The following is a 21,020-nucleotide window of genomic DNA, read 5'->3' as shown; positions in this document are numbered from 1 at the left end:
TGGTATTCCTTGTATATAGCTCCACATTGATCTGGTACTGGTACTCCCTGTATATAGCTCCACATTGATCTGGTACTGGTACTCCCTGTATATAGCTCCACATTGATCTGGTACTGGTACTCCCTGTATATAGCTCCACATTGATCTGGTACTGGTACTCCCTGTATATAGCTCCACATTGATCTGGTACTGGTATTCCCTGTATATAGCTCCACATTGATCTGGTACTGGTACTCCCTGTATATAGCTCCACATTGATCTGGTACTGGTACTCCCTGTATATAGCTCCACATTGATCTGGTACTGGTACTCCCTGTATATAGCTCCACATTGATCTGGTACTGGTCCCTGTATATAGCTCCACATTGATCTGGTACTGGTCCCTGTATATAGCTCTGCATTGATCTGGTACTGGTACTCCCTGTATATAGCTCCACATTGATCTGGTACTGGTACTCCCTGTATATAGCTCCACATTGATCTGGTACTGGTACTCCCTGTATATGGCTCCACATTGATCTGGTACTGGTCCCTGTATATAGCTCCACATTGATCTGGTACTGGTCCCTGTATATAGCTCCACATTGATCTGGTACTGGTACTCCCTGTATATAGCTCCACATTGATCTGGTACTGGTACTCCCTGTATATAGCTCCACATTGATCTGGTACTGGTACTCCCTGTATATAGCTCCACATTGATCTGGTACTGGTCCCTGTATATAGCTCCACATTGATCTGGTACTGGTACTCCCTGTATATAGCTCCACATTGATCTGGTACTGGTACTCCCTGTATATAGCTCCACATTGATCTGGTACTGGTCCCTGTATATAGCTCCACATTGATCTGGTACTGGTACTCCCTGTATATAGCTCCACATTGATCTGGTACTGGTACTCCCTGTATATAGCTCCACATTGATCTGGTACTGGTCCCTGTATATAGCTCCACATTGATCTGGTACTGGTACTCCCTGTATATAGCTCCACATTGATCTGGTACTGGTACTCCCTGTATATAGCTCCACATTGATCTGGTACTGGTACTCCCTGTATATAGCTCCACATTGATCTGGTACTGGTCCCTGTATATAGCTCTGCATTGATCTGGTACTGGTACTCCCTGTATATAGCTCCACATTGATCTGGTACTGGTCCCTGTATATAGCTCCACATTGATCTGGTACTGGTACTCCCTGTATATAGCTCCACATTGATCTGGTACTGGTACTCCCTGTATATAGCTCCACATTGATCTGGTACTGGTACTCCCTGTATATAGCTCCACATTGATCTGGTACTGGTACTCCCTGTATATAGCTCCACATTGATCTGGTACTGGTCCCTGTATATAGCTCCATGCTTGTGTATTTTATTTTATTCCTCTCGTGTTAGTTACGATTATTATTTTTTTAATTGTTTAATCTCTGCCTCGTTTGGAAAGGTTCGTAAGCAAGCATTTCACTGTAAAGTCTACACCAGTTGTATTCGGCGCATGATAAATAACATTTGATTTGATTTGGTGCAAAATACCAAAAAGGTGGACTGCAAGGCTATAATAAAAATTGCCCACTCTATCTTCTTTCCTGGTTTTAAGGTAAATATTTTAAAGTATATCGACCTACTGTTGGTCAAAGTCTAAGGCTGCATTTACTCAGGCAGCCCAATTCCAATTAAAACGTGTTTTATCATTGTAAGATTTTAAATAATTCATAAAATACTATAATAAGTGCTCAAGTGGCAAATAGGGTTGAAGTTTATATCTGAAAGCAGCCAAGTTCAACATTTTTCATTTCCCTGAAACTGTACGTTTTATATTGAAAATCTAAATCTAAAATCAAGATGTCAATTTGTTTGTCTACATGCCATTTTAAAAACAATTAGAGCAAACATCATAAGCTTCCCAGCTGAGTTTGAATAAGACATCTGATTACCAATTTACATTTTGAACTGTTGGTTTTATTATAGCTAATAAATAACCAAATCATTTATGGATCGGTACATAAAATAAATTGGTCCTCAAACTTGAACTGGAAATATACCGTAAACTGGCATAAGTGTCAACACACTCCCTCGTCTGATTGGTCGAGTAGGCGGGCCTTCAGACTTTGTGACTGTGGTAACTAGTTACGACCCTGTTGCTTACGTACTTACAAAGCTATGTAGTAAAAACCCACACAGTACCATAGATAGTCCTGAAGGCAGACAGTGCGGTATGGTAGATAGCCCTGAAGGTTGTCCCATGATTGTTGGAAGGTTGTAACATGTTGCGCCAGGCTGGCAGATGGGAGGAGGGGATAATAGCACCGCCTTGGCCCGCGCACTAATTGTCCCTAGCAGCTGTCACCTCGTCTGGTCCTCACCGTCACTACCATTACACGCCCATGTCTGTTTGTGTGTGTCACCTACCTTAGAGCATGTCCAACTGAGCCTATTCCTGTTACCTTGGGCCTAGCAGCACTAAAAACGTTTATTCCGGGAGAGAGATTTACTTCAGTACAACACTGTACATAGGCAGTAATAACATTTGAAATGTCTATATTCTTTTAAAACGTTTTACTCTTAATTTCTGATTGTTTACTTGTTTATTTCCTTTTGTTTATTGTCCATTTCACTTGCTTTGGCAACGTAAACGTGCAGTATGTTTCCCATGGCGATGATGCCCATTGAGTTGAATTCAATTGAGGGGGAGAGTGAATCCAGGTAGTAAAGCGGTTTGATACGACATTATTACAACATCTGTTTAATATGACACTATTGCAATTTGTTGAAATCTGTCTGCAAAGACGTCATTGCAACCAGTTTTGCCAGCTGGGAAAAGCAAGGATTTGGGTTTATACGGAGAAAGACAGGTCAGATCAAGAGATGACAGGCAACACACACACACACACACACTCTCTCTCACCCTCAGGCAGGTTCGGTGCCACATGCTGTGCGTGCCCCTACAGGAGGACACCAATTTACAGGCCACAGAAACAGCTTGATTTCTTTCTTTGTCCTTCCTTCTCTCTTTCTTTCCCTCCCTCTCTCTTCCCCCTATCTCTCTCTCTCTCTTCCCCCTATGTGTTGGGGCTTACTCACTTCCTCTTTCTTCAATATCTCATTACTCCTTTTCACTGTCGGCGGCAGGAAAACAACAGCCATCAAGCATCGTTTGATAACAATAACAAGCCTCTGAAGGACACGCTACAGTATGTGTTATTTTTAGCACTATTTGACAGTGACGGGTCTCTACAGCTCCTCAGTAGCAAGGAGGGCCTTGATACAACACCTCAGATCGTAACAATCTCATACAGGAGGCGAGACAGAGGTCCGCGGCTCAAATGGCACCCTATTCCCAAGATAGTGCACTACTTTTGACCACGGCCCATCGGGCTCTGATCAGTGGTTGTGCACTGTGTAGGGAATAGGGTGCTATTTTGGGACGCAGGAAGATGTGAAAGGCAGCCAAGGCCAGGCAGCAAGGAGCCAGTTATAGCCTGAACACAAACCCTCCTCTACACTACGACCCATACATTAGTCTCATCTGCGCCAGTCCACAGCACCTTAGCATGTATTGCATTGTAAGTAAGCGGGCTTGTTCTCATTCCCGCCTAGTGTGTCATGTTGGTCAGAGCCCTGAGGTACGGCGAGCCCAGACCCAGTGTGTCATGTTGGTCAGAGCCCTGAGGTACGGCGAGCCCAGACCCAGTGTGTCATGTTGGTCAGAGCCCTGAGGTACGGCGAGCCCAGACCCAGTGTGTCATGTTGGTCAGAGCCCTGAGGTACGGCGAGCCCAGACCCAGTGTGTCATGTTGGTCAGAGCCCTGAGGTACGGCGAGCCCAGACCCAGTGTGTCATGTTGGTCAGAGCCCTGAGGTACGGCGAGCCCAGACCCAGTGTGTCATGTTGGTCAGAGCCCTGAGGTACGGCGAGCCCAGACCCAGTGTGTCATGTTGGTCAGAGCCCTGAGGTACGGCGAGCCCAGACCCAGTGGTAGAAGTGTATGTGTGCTGCGGTGTCTTGTTTCATTAGGGGGGTCAGCCTGGCTACACGTGTGTAGCGAGGAGGAGAGGTGGTTCTGGAAGTGGTCTGGTTATCACATGGGGGAAGGCCTTACACTCTATTAAAGATGGAATCCGCAGTAGGGGAAACAGCACCACCGTTGTTTTTCTTTAGTCAACAAGCAGAGCTGGTGGGGTTTGGAAGTCAGTTCCTCTTTGCGTGCGTGCGTGTGTTGGCACGGAGAGGGGAAACCGTGGCCTTTCCTGATCTTGGGGAAGGGGAAGGAAGACATCTTGATAAACCGCTAGGTGGTGAACACCCTAAAGTAAACACATGCCACTCCCTACTCACACACATATATATGTTGAATACTTTATTTGAATCCACCAATCGAATTTACTAAAAAAGGTCCCTTTCTCCATAGCACTCACAAGGTAAAGAAAGCACCTCATTCTCCAAACACACACACACGTACACAACTAGCCAAGACCATAGTGTCCTTTTGACCCGAACCCTATCCCCTGCATTGCTTCCATCCTCAAACCTTTAAATTGAATAGACTCCTGGCCTGGGACAACAAATAGAGTCCTTGTCCCGATGATTCAGTTGGTTGGCTGGAGCCTGGTTCTTGCCCCACCAGGGTTGTGGGTTTGATTCCAGCATGAGACCTAAAGTGACCACTACATAACCATATTATCATTGTGATGTCAAGAGGTTATGTAGATCCGATGTAAACAGGATGCTCGTGTGGGAGCCCCACCCACCCACTCTTCTCCTTCAATTGAACTAACCTAGACAGTGTAGTGGTCTGGTCTACACACAGGCTGGTCCACTGTGTCCATGTGACTGGGTGGGGAGGGAGAGCTACAGGAGCCGCCAGGGCAAATCAACACCCGGGCAGACAGAGGCTGTTTTAGGCCCACTGTTATCATTAGGGCTTTCTACTGCACCACTCCATATTGTCCCCTTTTTATAACGTTTGTTCCTGCTTTGGTCCGTCCTCATCCAGGCGAACAATAAAGCCCAAATCACATATAGAGGAGGTTTATCACTGTCACTGAATCAGAGAGTGTGAGGGCGGGGGTTGGGTGTGTGCGTCTGCGCATGCGTGTGGAAGGTGTGTGTGTGTGTGTGTGTGTGTGTGTGTGTGTGTGTGTGTGGGAGAGAACGTGTTCCAACAAAGCCCTTAGATATAGTGAGATTGCCAGTGTGACGTATTGAGGCTAAAAGCTGGTGAATAACTTGTCTGTTCAAATAATTTCTCATCCGACTCGCAAACTCAATTATGAAAATGAACTGGGTTGTACTGTAGTCTGAGCTCTGTCGTAGTGTCTCACTTCTGACCATGTGGTAAGGTACTGCATTGCACATGCTCAGTATTTAACCAGGCAGATGTCCATTTGCAAAGTCGGTTATTGATTTGATTTCAGCGTGAAAATGAGGCCAAAGCAAGCATGGCTCAAAGGTCACTGCATAGTAATGATACAGCGGGGGAAAAGTGCTGATCACAGTAGCTCATATTAAAATGTAGCCCTTTGCCCTGGGCTCAGAGTCTGTTTTTCAGAACATGAACACTTCCTCAGTGAATTTATTTTTCAACCCTCGTCTCTGACAGTATCATGAGCTATAAACGGGCACAATCACTGTTCCCAGTTGCTTTAGGACCAGACTGAAAGCGCCAGGTACATATTGTGTGGAAGAAGGCACTAGGTAGGCAAACTGTTGCCATTTTGAACCATTGCATGTGTCTAAAGATACAAACTCTGCCTACCAGCAGGCCCAGAGAGCAAATCAAGTTCAATACGGGTCTACCGCTGGCCAATCGGATGGCTCAGACGACCGTGTCTGCAGTAACGTAGCAGCCATTAAAGAAAGCTACTGCAAAGTTGATACGGTGACATTTCTAAACGTTTTAAAACCACGACTAGAGAGAGACTGTCAACGAATACAGCGGCTTGGGTCTTTTTTAATATCAAGAGATATTTCACTTTCTCTGTTCATAAGAGTAACAACATGTATTTGTGCATGAGGCAGAAATAATGCAGTGCGACTCGAGTTTCGCCATTAGCTGTAAGACGATGTCCCTTTTTGGTCAGTGTCAGTGGAAGTGTAGCTAGGAAGTGTAGCTCAGTTGGTAGAGCATGGTGTTTGTAACGCCAGGGTTGTGGGTTCGATTCCCACGGGGGGCCAGCACAGAAGAAAAAAAAAAATGTATGAAATGTATGCATTCACTACTGTAAGTCGCTCTGGATAAGAGCGTCTGCTAAATGACTAAAATGTAAAAAAAAATAAAAATGTAAATGTAAGAACATCACAAGGGGAGTTGAGAGGTGGACCCTCAGTCTGCTGCTCTCTCCCTCTGCTGAGACTGACCATCAGATGCAAGCACCATCAGCACAGTAAATAAAAAGCACATTATTTAAATATATGCTCAATCATTACCGGTGCCTTCCTCATTTAAAAAAAATATATATTTTAAATGGCCCAAACAACAATGCGTTCATTGTCAGGGCAATTCAAGCAACGCCATTTTGCAGTGATAATGTATTGGGGATTTAGCTTACTGCACAAACCTCCTTGCTACAGTACTGTTTTTAATTGGTTAATGTTGCATAGGCTTATGTTTTTTTAAGTCATGTAAAAACAAAATTCTGAGCAGTAGATCTCGGCTTGCATTTTGACTCAAAGTGATCTTGTCTCAGAAAAGGTTGGTGACCACTGTTCTACAGTTTTCCCTGTAAACAATATCAACGTTTACCTTTACTGTGGCAATTGTAATCGAATCAACGCAATATTAGCCACTTTCAATGCAACATACCGAAACAAAACGAACTATGCAAGAGATTTTGTTGTAGGCAGAACGCGTCGGAGTAGGATTCTATATTGTATTTGTATTTATTATGTATCCCCATTAGCTGCTGCCAAGTGCATTGACACGCACTACTCAGCCGTACTTTACACAGACCGGTGTCACATAAACAATCAGAGCTGTAGTAGGCCTATATGCAAATAGACCATTGGCATATATGGATCTGTGCAATTTACTTTGAACTGGACTGTGTTAACAGCATGAGCGGTCGTGAGTAGATGCACTGGACTGTGTTTACAGCATGAGCGGTCGTGAGTAGATGCACTGGACTGTGTTTACAGCATGAGCGGTCGTGAGTAGATGCACTGGACTGTGTTTACAGCATGAGCGGTCGTGAGTAGATGCGCTTGTTTTGAGATCAAAGTGAGAGCTGCATATAGCCACGTGTAAACATTTTGTTAATATCCTTTGCTAGTTAGTGAATTATTAGCCCAGTTATAGATCCTTTGTAGTCAGCAATAGGGGAGTGATTTCTTCCTACAAGAGTACAAAACGTGTACATTTCTAGACATCTTTGAAAAGAGAGTCAAGTAAAGAGATTTTTTTTTGTCTTAAAGGGGCAGTGTTGTATTTTGAGACAGTTTATTCAAGCCTAAGTAGCCAATAGGCAGAGTGTAGCATAATTTGTCTGATTCTCTGTAATAATGGTATGGGAAGTGGTTTCTTGCGTCAAACAACACAACAACATTTTATGAAAGACTGGCTAAACAGGTTCATGTCAAGCCATGCATGTATTTATCCACAAATCTCATGGAATGTAGGCCTACATTGAACACCACACTTTGCGCTCAAAGTGACCTGAAACTTGCTCAGTGGCGATAATCTTTTGAGGGTACATTGGTCCTGACCGGGGCTTGAACCTGGGACCTGGGACCTTGCAACTGTCAACCCTACACCTTAGCCATTACGCCAAGAGATCTGAACCTTATGAGGAGGTCGCTAGGTTGTAAGCTCCCTACAATAGAGTAGGTAACTTGTGTGTAGTGTTCTCCAGTTGGGGGAGTTTTAAAGCGATGCTAAAAGCGTTAGCCCTGGGCCATGTGTCATACAGCATTCTCTCGTGTTAGTCTAACCGTCAGCGTGTAAGAGACCTGTGTTGAATTATTCAGAGCTGTAAGAGCTTGTCCTGGTACTTAGTACTTACCCCATAGTACTACCCCACCAGCTCTCTCTATCCCTGTCTGGATTGGAGTGGAGGGGCGAGATGGAGGAGTGGTTTACAGTGGGTTACGTAACTGGCGAAATAAGGTAAACGCCGACATAAAGTGTCTTAATGCGGTGTTGGTGCCGCCAGAACAGCTTCAATGCACCTTGGCACAGATTCTACAAGTGTCTGGAACTATCGCAGCGATGGACACCATTCTTCCACAAGAAATTCCATAATTTGGTGTTTTGTTGATGGTGGTGGAAAACGCTGTCTCGGGCACCACTCCAGAATCTCCCATAAGTGTTCATTTGGTGACTGAGATGGCCATGGCATATGGTTTACATCGTTTTCATGCTCATCAAACCATTCAGTGACCACTCGTACCCTCTCCTATGGGAGCATTGCCATGGTAGCCAAAATAATGGCCTACCCCAGCATGTTTATACATGACCCTAAGCATGATGGGATGTTAATTGCTTAATTAACTCACGGTTAGTTAACAACTCAACCATGTAAATCAAAAGTATGTGCCCAGTGGGTGAGATCTCTTCTAGCCAAGGTAGCAACTGTGTATTTTTTATACATGACCCTAAGCATGATGGGATGTTAATTGCACACAACTGTGTGGAAGCACCTGCTTTCAATATACTTTGTATTTAAAAAAATATATAATAATTATACCTTATTTACTCGAGTGTTTCCATTATTTTGAAAGTTACATGTATCTCTCTGACCTTGGGTTGTTTTCTGTCCGCATGCGTACTTACCCTACCCTACTACACTACCAGCAGCAGCTCCTTCTCCCTCATAAACCCAGTGTGGAGTGGATGGAAGAGATGTAGAGGGTAGGAGTGATTTACTGTTGTTTACAGTAATATGTGAGTCATTTTCTATGGCCTGGGGTCGTGTCCATTCTACATCAGATGCTTTGGCCTAGCGTCTTGGCCTAGCACACATGGCGGAGTCATGAATAATAAAAGACAAGTGTACAGGTCGGCAGAGATTCTGTTCATAGATAGATAGATAGATAGATAGATAGATAGATAGATAGATAGATAGATAGATAGATAGATAGATAGATAGATAGATAGATAGGAAAAGAACAGAGAGGCACATGCAAGTGGAGAAGAATGCGAGAGAGGTTGAGAGAGAGAGAGAGTTGGCAGGCCAGTTTGCAAGACGGAGAGCAGGTGGATGTTTTGGAGAGACAGAAAAGACAGATGGGCAGACTGATTGACAGAACAACTTGATAAACAAGCCATTTGGCAGGGTAACGGAGAGAACGAGGGAACACGTCACAGAGGAGATGAACCGATAGGTGAAGGGAATAAAGACAGCTCAAAGAATGACTTAAGAAATTAGTGTTGAATTAGTGGACAGCACCTGGCATCATCCGATCTATTATCTGACTATCACTGTTGTGTTTAATGCTATGCTAAAAGCTATTCAGCGCCGTATGCTAATAGAGTGCGGCATCAGTGCTGACTGTGACTGTTAACACAGCATTGATTTGACTGGGTGCTGAGCGCTAGGCTGCTACGCTATTTAACTATTCATATCTCTCAGGGTTGACAATATACTGTATGTACAGTATGTAAATAAACAAAATTATCATTATTTGCTTTATAGTAATACATAATTACTATGTCACTTGATTAGCTTTGAGTTAGATTCAGGGCCAGTATACAGGTCTCTGTGCTACTGGCCCTGTGTTGAGTTAGCTGAATGCTAACTCTAGCTCCCTCTCCTCTGTGTGTTGAGTTAGCTGAATGCTAATTATTCTAACTCTTGCTCCCTCCTCTGTGTGTTGAGTTAGCTGAATGCTAACTATGCTAACTCTCGCTCCCTCTCCTCTGTGTGTTGAGTTAGCTGTATGCTAACTCTCGCTCCTTCTCTTCTGTGTGTTGAGTTAGTTGTATGCTAACTCTCGCTCCTTCTCTTCTGTGTGTTATTAGCTGGATGCTAACTATGCTAACTCCCTCTCCTTGTGTGTGTTCCAGGAAAGCCCCACAGCATCGAGAGCTCGGAACGCGTGCAACTGTCGGGGACGTATAATGTCCGCAAAGGGAAACTCCAGCTGCCAGTCAACCGCTGGACCAGACGCCAGGTGATCCTTTGTGGCACCTGCCTCATTGTCTCCTCCGTCAAAGACAGCCACACGGGCAAGATGCACATCCTGCCCCTCATCGGAGGAAAGGTACAGTAAGACACAGGACTGCTGTTACTGACAAGACTGCTGTTACTGCCACTACTGACAATGTTCTGTGACTGGGTGGACCGGCAGCCATATTGAGAGTAGCCACGCCAGGAAGTAAAATCACAAAGTTCATTCTAATTCTATGACACCAATGTGGCATCCACAAACCTTACTTTACTCTTACATCACCAGCTTTCCATTTCCATGTGTCTTCATTCTTGACTCCGTCTAATCAGTGTGTAATCACAGAGCTAAATCAATAGTCAAAATCAAATCAACAGTCTTTAATCAACTCTGTGACAGAGTCCTGGTGAAGGGCCAATAAGTCATCGTTGCAAATCCATGTTTAATCTTCCAACATCCTTATTTTATATCTGCTTTCTCCACATCAAGTACTCTATACCCTAAATGGATTGTTGGCCTTTATTCACTTTGTCCTCCAATTTAAAAGTCTTATCGTGGATCTGCCTAGTTTAGGCAGAATCCTCACGAATACATTTTCTGGCTTGGGATTTCACATTCCCAAAAAAGGAAGTTAGGGAGGGAGCCTTTGGTTAATGACTATTATCCCTTTATGGCTTTATGGCTGTGTATCTGCAGCAGGGAAGGACAGATAGGCCTATTGAATAAGCCCTAAGGGCCCTCCTGAAAGGGTCTTTCTATCAGCCTGCCACATACTATATCTACCCACATAAAGGACTGTGACTCCCCACATCCCACCGCAACCACAGCTCAAATATCATGTCATGTCAAGACACGAGCTCTAGATCTCTAGATTCCCATTCATCTCCGCAGCGTGCGTTCATAACTGTATATGCGTGTTCGTGTATGTCTATGTTTACGCTTGACGGGAAATTGCAGCCTGAGGCCGTTTTAATACGAACATCTGAATGACAAAACCAAAATGACCATGGCCCTTAACATGGAAGCCATTTAAAAACGGGGACTGTTGTGTACTGAAAAAGTCCCTGGATGCTGTATGTGTTATTTTGTTCTATAGGTATGTGTGTTTTCTGTATGCAATCGATATTTGTTCAGTCAATAGCCCTACAGGTTTGTTTATCTTGTTTGTCTGACTCTGAAGGCGGGTCTGTTGTCGTTGTCGTGTCTAACTGGCGATTTGTTTTCCGACAATGGTTATCTTGAATGTGTGACTTCCCCTGGAGGTGTGAACTGAAGGTGTGTGTTTGTTAATGCTGTCTCTTGGCCTAACGTGGGGTGTGTGTGTGTGTGTGTGTGTGTGTGTGTGTGTGTGTGTGTGTGTGTGTGCGCAGGTGGAGGAGGTGAAGAAGCATAGCCACTGCCTGGCGTTCAGCTCAGCAGGGCCCCAGAGCCAGACCTACTACGTCAGCTTTGACAGCTTCACAGAACACCTGCGCTGGCACCGTCATGCAGCCAAGGTACGTCAGTGTGTATTTGTGTGTGTATGCAGAGGAGTACAGTTCGGGGTGAAACAGTAACTCACTCACTCACTCACTCACTCACTCACTCACTCACTCATACGCTCACTCACTCACACAAATGCTCACTCTCCTCTCTCTCATCCTAACTGAAGTAGGCCAAAGCCAGGAAACCAATTTTATAAATATTATCAGGGACGAGCGTGTCATGGAAGCCCAGGGGAACACTCAGAATAGAACCTACTGTAGGACTGGGAGGAGGAGTGGCATGAGCAGTAGTCAAGGACTGGAGAGTAGCTAGTTAACCGTGTTCAGTAAGGGAAGTATTGTAAAGTACAGTAGTAAGGAGAGTATAGTGGAACTGGAGCGTATAATCGAGAGTATAGTAAGGAGAATATAGCAGTAAGGATAGTAAAGTAGAGCAGTGTTTCCCATCTCCAGTGCTCGATTGACCCCATCACCACACATTTTTATTGAGAATCCCCGGACAAACACACCTGATTCAACTTGTCGACTAATCATCAAGCCCTCAATGAGTTGAATCAGATGTGTTTGTCCAGGACTACAAGGTGTGCTGTTGGGGGTACTTGAGGACTGGAGTTGGGAAACACTTTAATAGAGGGTATAATAAGGAGAGTATAGTGTAACTGGAGAGTACAGTAGAGTATAGTAATAAGGAGAGTGTAGTAGTAAGGAGAGTTTAGTAGTAAGGAGAGTATAGTAGTACGGAGAGTATAGTAGTAAGGAGAGTATAGTAGTAAGGAGAGTTTAGTAGTAAGGAGAGTATAGTAAGGCGATTATAGTAGATAGGAGAGTGTAGTAGTAAGGAGAGTATAGTAGTAAGGAGAGTATAGTAGTACGGAGAGTATAGCAGAGAGTATAGTAGTAAGGAGAGTATAGTAGTAGGGAGAGTTTAGTAGTAGGGAGAGTATAGTAAGGCGATTATAGTAGATAGGAGAGTTTAGTAGTAAGGAGAGTTTAGTAGTAAGGAGAGTTTAGTAGTAAGGAGAGTTTAGTAGTAAGGATAGTATAGTAGTAAGGAGAGTATAGTAGTAAGGAGAGTATAGTAGTAAGGCAAGTGTAGTAAGGAGAGTTTAGTAGTAAGGAGAGTTTAGTAGTAAGGAGAGTATAGTAGTAAGGAGAGTTTAGTAGTAAGGATAGTTTAGTAGTAAGGAGAGTGTAGTAGTAAGGAGAGTTTAGTAGTAAGGAGAGTATAGTAGTAAGGAGAGTATAGTAGTAAGGAGAGTATAGTAGTAAGGCAAGTGTAGTAAGGAGAGTTTAGTAGTAAGGAGATTACAAGTAGTAAGGAGAGTTTAGTAGTAGGGAGAGTATAGTAAGGCGATTATAGTAGATAGGAGAGTTTAGTAGTAAGGAGAGTTTAGTAGTAAGGAGAGTTTAGTAGTAAGGAGAGTATAGTAGTAAGGAGAGTATAGTAGTAAGGAGAGTATAGTAGTAAGGCAAGTGTAGTAAGGAGAGTTTAGTAGTAAGGAGAGTATAGTAGTAAGGAGAGTATAGTAGTAAGGCAAGTGTAGTAAGGAGAGTTTAGTAGTAAGGATAGTATAGTAGTAAGGAGAGTATAGTAGTAAGGAGAGTATAGTAGTAAGGCAAGTGTAGTAAGGAGAGTTTAGTAGTAAGGAGAGTTTAGTAGTAAGGAGAGTATAGTAGTAGGGAGAGTTTAGTAGTAGGGAGAGTATAGTAAGGCGATTATAGTAGATAGGAGAGTGTAGTAGTAAGGAGAGTTTAGTAGTAAGGAGAGTATAGTAGTAAGGAGAGTATAGTAGTAAGGAGAGTATAGTAGTAAGGCAAGTGTAGTAAGGAGAGTTTAGTAGTAAGGAGAGTTTAGTAGTAAGGAGAGTATAGTAGTAAGGAGAGTTTAGTAGTAAGGAGAGTATAGTAGTAAGGAGAGTTTAGTAAGGAGAGTGTATAGTAAGGAGAGTATAGTAGTAAGGCAAGTGTAGTAAGGAGAGTTTAGTAGTAAGGAGAGTTTAGTAGTAAGGAGAGTATAGTAGTAAGGAGAGTTTAGTAGTAAGGAGAGTATAGTAGTAAGGAGAGTTTAGTAAGGAGAGTGTATAGTAAGGAGAGTATAGTAGTAAGGCAAGTGTAGTAAGGAGAGTTTAGTAGTAAGGAGATTACAAGTAGTAAGGAGAGTTTAGTAGTAGGGAGAGTTTAGTAGTAGGGAGAGTATAGTAAGGCGATTATAGTAGATAGTAGAGTTTAGTAGTAAGGAGAGTTTAGTAGTAAGGAGAGTATAGTAGTAAGGAGAGTTTAGTTGTAAGGAGAGTATAGTAGTAAGGAGAGTTTAGTAAGGAGAGTGTAGTAGTAAGGAGAGTATAGTAGTACGGAGAGTTTAGTAGTAAGGAAATTACAAGTAGTAAGGAGAGTTTAGTAGTAAGGAGAGTTTAGTAGTAAGGAGAGTTTAGTAGTAAGGAGAGTTTAGTAGTAAGGAGATTACATGTAGTAAGGAGAGTGTATAGTAAGGAGAGTGTATAGTAAGGAGAGTATAGTAGTAAGGAGATTACAAGTAGTAAGGAGAGTGTATAGTAAGGAGAGTGTATAGTAAGGAGAGTATAGTGGAACTGGACTAAGTGTTCAGTAGGTATACTGGAGATATGCAGTAGATATACAGTAGATATACTGGAGATGTACAGTAGATATACTGGAGATATACAGTAGATATACTGGAGATGTACAGTAGATATACAGTAGATATACGGGAGATGTACAGTAGATATACTGGAGATATACTGGAGATATACAGGAGCTATACTTGAGATGTACAGTAGATGTACAGTAGATATACGGGAGATGTACAGTAGATATACTGGAGATATACTGGAGATATACGGGAGATATACAGTAGATATACAGTAGATATACGGGAGATATACGGGAGATATACGGGAGATATACAGGAGATATACAGGAGATATACTGGAGATATACGGGAGATATACGGGAGATATACGGGAGATGTACAGTAGATATACTGGAGATATACTGGAGATATACAGGAGATATACGGGAGATATACAGTAGATATACAGTAGATATACGGGAGATATACAGTAGATATACTGGAGATATACTGGAGATATACAGGAGATATACGGGAGATGTACAGTAGATATACAGGAGATATACGGGAGATATACAGTAGATATACAGTAGATATACTGGAGATATACTGGAGATATACGGGAGATATACAGTAGATATACAGGAGATATACTGGAGATATACAGGAGATATACGGGAGATATACAGTAGATATACAGTAGATATACGGGAGATATACAGTAGATATACGGGAGATACAGTAAATAACATGAGGTGGTCTGTTATGTCCTGTCCTGTCTCACTCACGGTTGACTTCCTGCCTTTCTAATCTTAAGACTCCTGACCTATCGATGACCTGTTAATAACCACCCTAGGCCACACACACACACACACACACACACGCACACACACACACACACACAATCCTCCCACAAATGCACAATCACCCCTCCCAGTCACACACACATCCCAGCGGAGTCGGGATAATTATGTTTGACACCAGGTTTCCCCTTTCTCTCCCCTCCCCCGGTGGATCAGATGGTGTCCCAGAGGATCAACTCTGTGGACCTGTCCTGCTGCAGTCTGGAGCAGCTGCCTCCCAACCTCTTCTACAGCCAGGACCTCACCCATCTCAACCTCAAACACAACTTCCTCCCCACAGACCACCGTCTACACCAGCTACAGAGGTAGGTGGTACAATCCAGGGGAATTGGACACTCAGGGATGGGTTGGGTCTCAAGAAGGGGTAGGCTGGTGTGGGCTTGGCCTGGTTAAGTTGCTCTGCCTGGACAGATCTGAGCATGGCATGGTTTGGCTGGCTTAGTAAAGAGTTGGACTGGGTCACAATTAGGGTAGGGCTGGAGCTGGACTGGACTAGACTAGACTGAACTAGCCTAGATTGGAGTGGACTTGGCAGAATAGTGCTGGGCTTAAGATGCATGAATGGGGTAGTGTCAGTTAGTGGGCAAGGCAGTGGCAGTGGCCTTTGGTTGGGCAGACTTGAGCTGCTTAGGACCAGGCCTAGCAGAGCTGGGCAGGGCAGGGTAAGGCTGGCCTGAGCTGGGATGGGCAGGACAGGACAGGGCCTAGTTGAGTTGACCTGGACAGTCGGAGTGGATGGAGTCTAGTAGGGTAACCCAGACCTGTCTGCAGGGAGGCTTTTAATATGGCCTGGCTCCCTCACTCTCCCTCTCAGTACTGCTCAGTGGGCACCATCTGGCCCCAGATTAAAGCACATAGCCAAGATGTACTGTACACTGTGCGTGTTTGTGTGTGTGTGTGTGTGTGTGTGTGTGTGTGTGTGTGTGTGTGTGTGTGTGTGTGTGTGTGTGTGTGCGCCTGTCACAGCCTGTCTTAGAAATCTAGAAGATGATTTGTCATTTAACTGCACGTGAAAGTGTGTCTGTATATTAGTGTCCTTGTAGTCTACGATGAGAGAGAGAGAGAGAGGACTAGAGTGGGGGATTGTATGTGTGCGTGAGAGAGAATATTGGGTTGTGTGTGTGTGTGAGAGAGACAGACAGACAGAGAGGCTGGTTGAAGGCAGAATTAGGGCATACAGAATCTTGATCACTGCAGATTAGAGTAGTGTGTGCATGTGCCTGTCTGATCCTGTCTGAATATGTGCCAGGACCGTCAACATTATACGAGGCTTTGGCCTTTTCATATTCTATATCCTGGCTAATGCAGGGGATAATCTGAATTCAAAAGACGGACATGACCGATGAAAAAGCTGCTAGTTTGGAGATAAAAGGATATGATGTGAAATGGAGGTTGTTTATGTATGAGGGTTTAATTGCTACAGAGCGTCCCTGCTGGGCATCAGACTCACAATGTACTAATGAGTATGACCTACATTAGTAGGGTCACTCGTATTTAAAGTGTCACAGAGAGAGAGAGAGAGAGAGAGATGGAGAGGGAGATGGAGAGGGAAAACACACACACACAAAAAACATGGTCTAGACTCCTCAGCTCTCACTGTGTCTATGAGCATGTCACAATGTGTATTGGCTCAGGTTTGTGTGTGTGTTCAGAGAGAGTGTGTGAGGAGCTAGGTTTTCCCACCAGAGATGTTTCCATCGAAGAGGCTGTGCGTGATGACGTAGTGCACATCAAAATAACTTTTGCAGTGACATTCACATGTATTGAATTAAAACTACAAGTTAAATGGGTTTCCATCGCATTTTCAACTCTACACATTTCCTCCTGAGGTGCTGACCTGTTGCACCCTCTACAACCACTGTGATTATTATATGACCCTGCTGGTCATCTTTGAACATCTTGAAGAACGATCTGGCCTTAATGGCCATGTACTCTTATAATCTCCACCCGGCCCAGCCAGAAGAGGACCGGCCACCCTTCAGAGCCTGCTTCCTCTCTAGGTTTCTTCCTAGGTTCCTTCCTTTCTGGAGAGTTTTTCCTAGCCCCACGTGCTTCTACATCTTCATTGCCTGCTGTTTGGGGTTTTAGGCTGGGTTTCTGTGTAAGCACTTTATAACATCTGCTGAAAATACATTTGATTGATTGATTGTCACAAACAATGTTGCGTTACATAGTCAATGTCCGCTATCTGAGCAGCTAACCGATCGCTGCAGCTGTACATAGCCCATCTGTAAATAGCCCACCCAATCTACCTACCTCATCCCCATACTGTTTTTATTTACTTTTCTGCTCTTTTGCACTCCAGTATCTCTACTTGCACATCACCATCTGCTCGTCTATCACGCCAGTGTTAATTTGCTACATTGTAATTACTTCGCTACTATGGCCTATTTATTGCCTTACCTCCTCATGCCATTTGCACACACTGAATATAGACTTTCCATGTGTAACTCTGTGTTGTTGTCTGTGTCGCACTGCTTTGCTTTATCTTGTTCTCAACTAGCTTACCTGGTTAAATAAAGGTGAAATAAATCAAATACAATGTGCCACTCTGGTCTTGGCACGTACCTCTAGCCAACAGCTGGCAGATACAGTGTGGGTATAGCCTACCTGATGAGATTATTATGGACAAAAGAGCAAGATTAGTTTTATTTTTATTTGTCAAATGTCAGCCAAGCATCGATCAGCATGTCACCAGAATTAGACCCTTGATGTTTATTGAAAGGAGCATCAAGCTCATCACCCTGCACTTTTACCACTCTGTGAAGTTAATCTCAATTTATAGAATCTGTAGCCTAATAAACGGCGTTGCTTTCCCGAGTCGTAGTGGGAGGACCACACAACATATCATCTGTAACCTAATAAACTACATGCTTTCCTGAGTCGTAGTGACCACACAACATATCATCTGTAACCTAATAAACTACATGCTTTCCCGCGTCGTAGTGGGAGGACCACACAACATATCATCTGTAACCTAATAAACTACATGCTTTCCCGAGTCGTAGTGGGAGGACCACACAACATATCATCTGTAACCTAATAAACTACATGCTTTCCTGAGTCGTAGTGGGAGGACCACACAACATATCATCTGTAACCTAATAAACTACATGCTTTCCCGAGTCGTAGTGGGAGGACCACACAACATATCATCTGTAACCTAATAAACTACATGCTTTCCTGAGTCGTAGTGGGAGGACCACACAACATATCATCTGTAACCTAATAAACTACATGCTTTCCCGAGTCGTAGTGACCACACAACATATCATCTGTAGGCTAATAAACGACATGCTTTCCTGAGTCGTAGTGGGAGGACCACACAACATATCATCTGTAACCTAATAAACTACATGCTTTCCCGAGTCGTAGTGGGAGGACCACACAACATATCATCTGTAACCTAATAAACTACATGCTTTCCCGAGTCGTAGTGGGAGGACCACACAACATATCATCTGTAACCTAATAAACTACATGCTTTCCCGAGTCGTAGTGGGAGGACCACACAACATATCATCTGTAGCCTAATAAACGACATGCTTTCCGGAGTCGTAGTGGGAGACCACACAACATTTCATCTGTAGCCTAATACACTACATGCTTTCCCGAGTCGTAGTGGGAGGACCACACAACATATCATCTGTAACCAAATAAACTACATGCTTTCCCGAGTCGTAGTGGGAGGACCACACAACATATCATCTGTAACCTAATAAACTACATGCTTTCCCGAGTCGTAGTGGGAGGACCACACAACATATCATCTGTAGCCTAATAAACGACATGCTTTCCCGCGTCGTAGTGACCACACAACATATCATCTGTAGCCTAATAAACTACATGCTTTCCTGAGTCGTAGTGGGAGGACCACACAACATATCATCTGTAACCTAATAAACTACATGCTTTCCCGAGTTGTAGTGGGAGGACCACACAACATATTATCTGTAGCCTAATAAACTACATGCTTTCCTGAGTCGTAGTGGGAGGACCACACAACATATCATCTGTAACCTAATAAACTACATGCTTTCCTGAGTCGTAGTGACCACACAACATATCATCTGTAACCTAATAAACTACATGCTTTCCCGCGTCGTAGTGGGAGGACCACACAACATATCATCTGTAACCTAATAAACTACATGCTTTCCTGAGTCGTAGTGGGAGGACCACACAACATATCATCTGTAGCCTAATAAACGACATGCTTTCCTGAGTCGTAGTGGGAGGACCACACAACATATCATCTGTAACCTAATAAACGACATGCTTTCCTGAGTCGTAGTGACCACACAACATATCATCTGTAACCTAATAAACTACATGCTTTCCCGAGTCGTAGTGGGAGTTCCACACAACATATCATCTGTAACCTAATAAACTACATGCTTTCCTGAGTCGTAGTGGGAGGACCACACAACATATCATCTGTAGCCTAATAAACGACATGCTTTCCTGAGTCGTAGTGGGAGGACCACACAACATATCATCTGTAGCCTAATACACTACATGCTTTCCCGAGTCGTAGTGGGAGGACCACACAACATATCATCTGTAACCAAATAAACTACATGCTTTCCCGAGTCGTAGTGGGAGGACCACACAACATATCATCTGTAACCTAATAAACGACATGCTTTCCCGAGTCGTAGTGGGAGGACCACACAACATATCATCTGTAACCTAATAAACTACATGCTTTCCTGAGTCGTAGTGACCACACAACATATCATCTGTAACCTAATAAACTACATGCTTTCCTGAGTCGTAGTGGGAGGACCACACAACATATCATCTGTAGCCTAATAAACGACATGCTTTCCTGAGTCGTAGTGGGAGGACCACACAACATATCATCTGTAGCCTAATACACTACATGCTTTCCCGAGTCGTAGTGGGAGGACCACACAACATATCATCTGTAACCAAATAAACTACATGCTTTCCCGAGTCGTAGTGGGAGGACCACACAACATATCATCTGGAACCTAATAAACGACATGCTTTCCCGAGTCGTAGTGGGAGGACCACACAACATATCATCTGTAACCTAATAAACTACATGCTTTCCCGAGTCGTAGTGGGAGGACCACACAACATATCATCTGTAACCTAATAAACTACATGCTTTCCTGAGTCGTAGTGGGAGGACCACACAACATATCATCTGTAACCTAATAAACTACATGCTTTCCCGAGTCGTAGTGACCACACAACATATCATCTGTAGGCTAATAAACGACATGCTTTCCTGAGTCGTAGTGGGAGGACCACACAACATATCATCTGTAACCTAATAAACTACATGCTTTCCCGAGTCGTAGTGGGAGGACCACACAACATATCATCTGTAACCTAATAAACTACATGCTTTCCCGAGTCGTAGTGGGAGGACCACACAACATATCATCTGTAACCTAATAAACTACATGCTTTCCTGAGTCGTAGTGGGAGGACCACACAACATATCATCTGTAGCCTAATAAACGACATGCTTTCCGGAGTCGTAGTGGGAGACCACACAACATTTCATCTGTAGCCTAATACACTACATGCTTTCCCGAGTCGTAGTGGGAGGACCACACAACATATCATCTGTAACCAAATAAACTACATGCTTTCCCGAGTCGTAGTGGGAGGACCACACAACATATCATCTGTAACCTAATAAACTACATGCTTTCCCGAGTCGTAGTGGGAGGACCACACAACATATCATCTGTAGCCTAATAAACGACATGCTTTCCCGCGTCGTAGTGACCACACAACATATCATCTGTAGCCTAATAAACTACATGCTTTCCTGAGTCGTAGTGGGAGGACCACACAACATATCATCTGTAACCTAATAAACTACATGCTTTCCCGAGTTGTAGTGGGAGGACCACACAACATATTATCTGTAGCCTAATAAACTACATGCTTTCCTGAGTCGTAGTGGGAGGACCACACAACATATCATCTGTAACCTAAT

At 43.7% G+C, this 21,020-nt stretch overlaps 1 protein-coding gene across 1 annotated transcript in view; it reads left to right on the top strand.

The window, feature by feature from the left end:
- Positions 1-21,020, top strand: part of LOC115169630 (PH domain leucine-rich repeat-containing protein phosphatase 1) — an 87,018-nt gene that overhangs the window by 43,724 nt on the left and 22,274 nt on the right. Inside the window, exons 2-4 of the mRNA XM_029725446.1 lie at positions 10,003-10,199; positions 11,474-11,599; positions 15,194-15,342. Of these exons, the coding sequence (XP_029581306.1) occupies positions 10,003-10,199; positions 11,474-11,599; positions 15,194-15,342 (472 nt within the window). The remainder of the gene's footprint in view (positions 1-10,002; positions 10,200-11,473; positions 11,600-15,193; positions 15,343-21,020) is intronic.

Source organism: Salmo trutta, chromosome 31, assembly GCF_901001165.1.
Source record: "Salmo trutta chromosome 31, fSalTru1.1, whole genome shotgun sequence".
In the NCBI taxonomy this organism is placed as follows: Eukaryota; Metazoa; Chordata; class Actinopteri; order Salmoniformes; family Salmonidae; genus Salmo; species Salmo trutta.
Note: the sequence above shows the minus strand (reverse complement) of the source record. Positions and strands in the feature narration are given on the sequence as shown.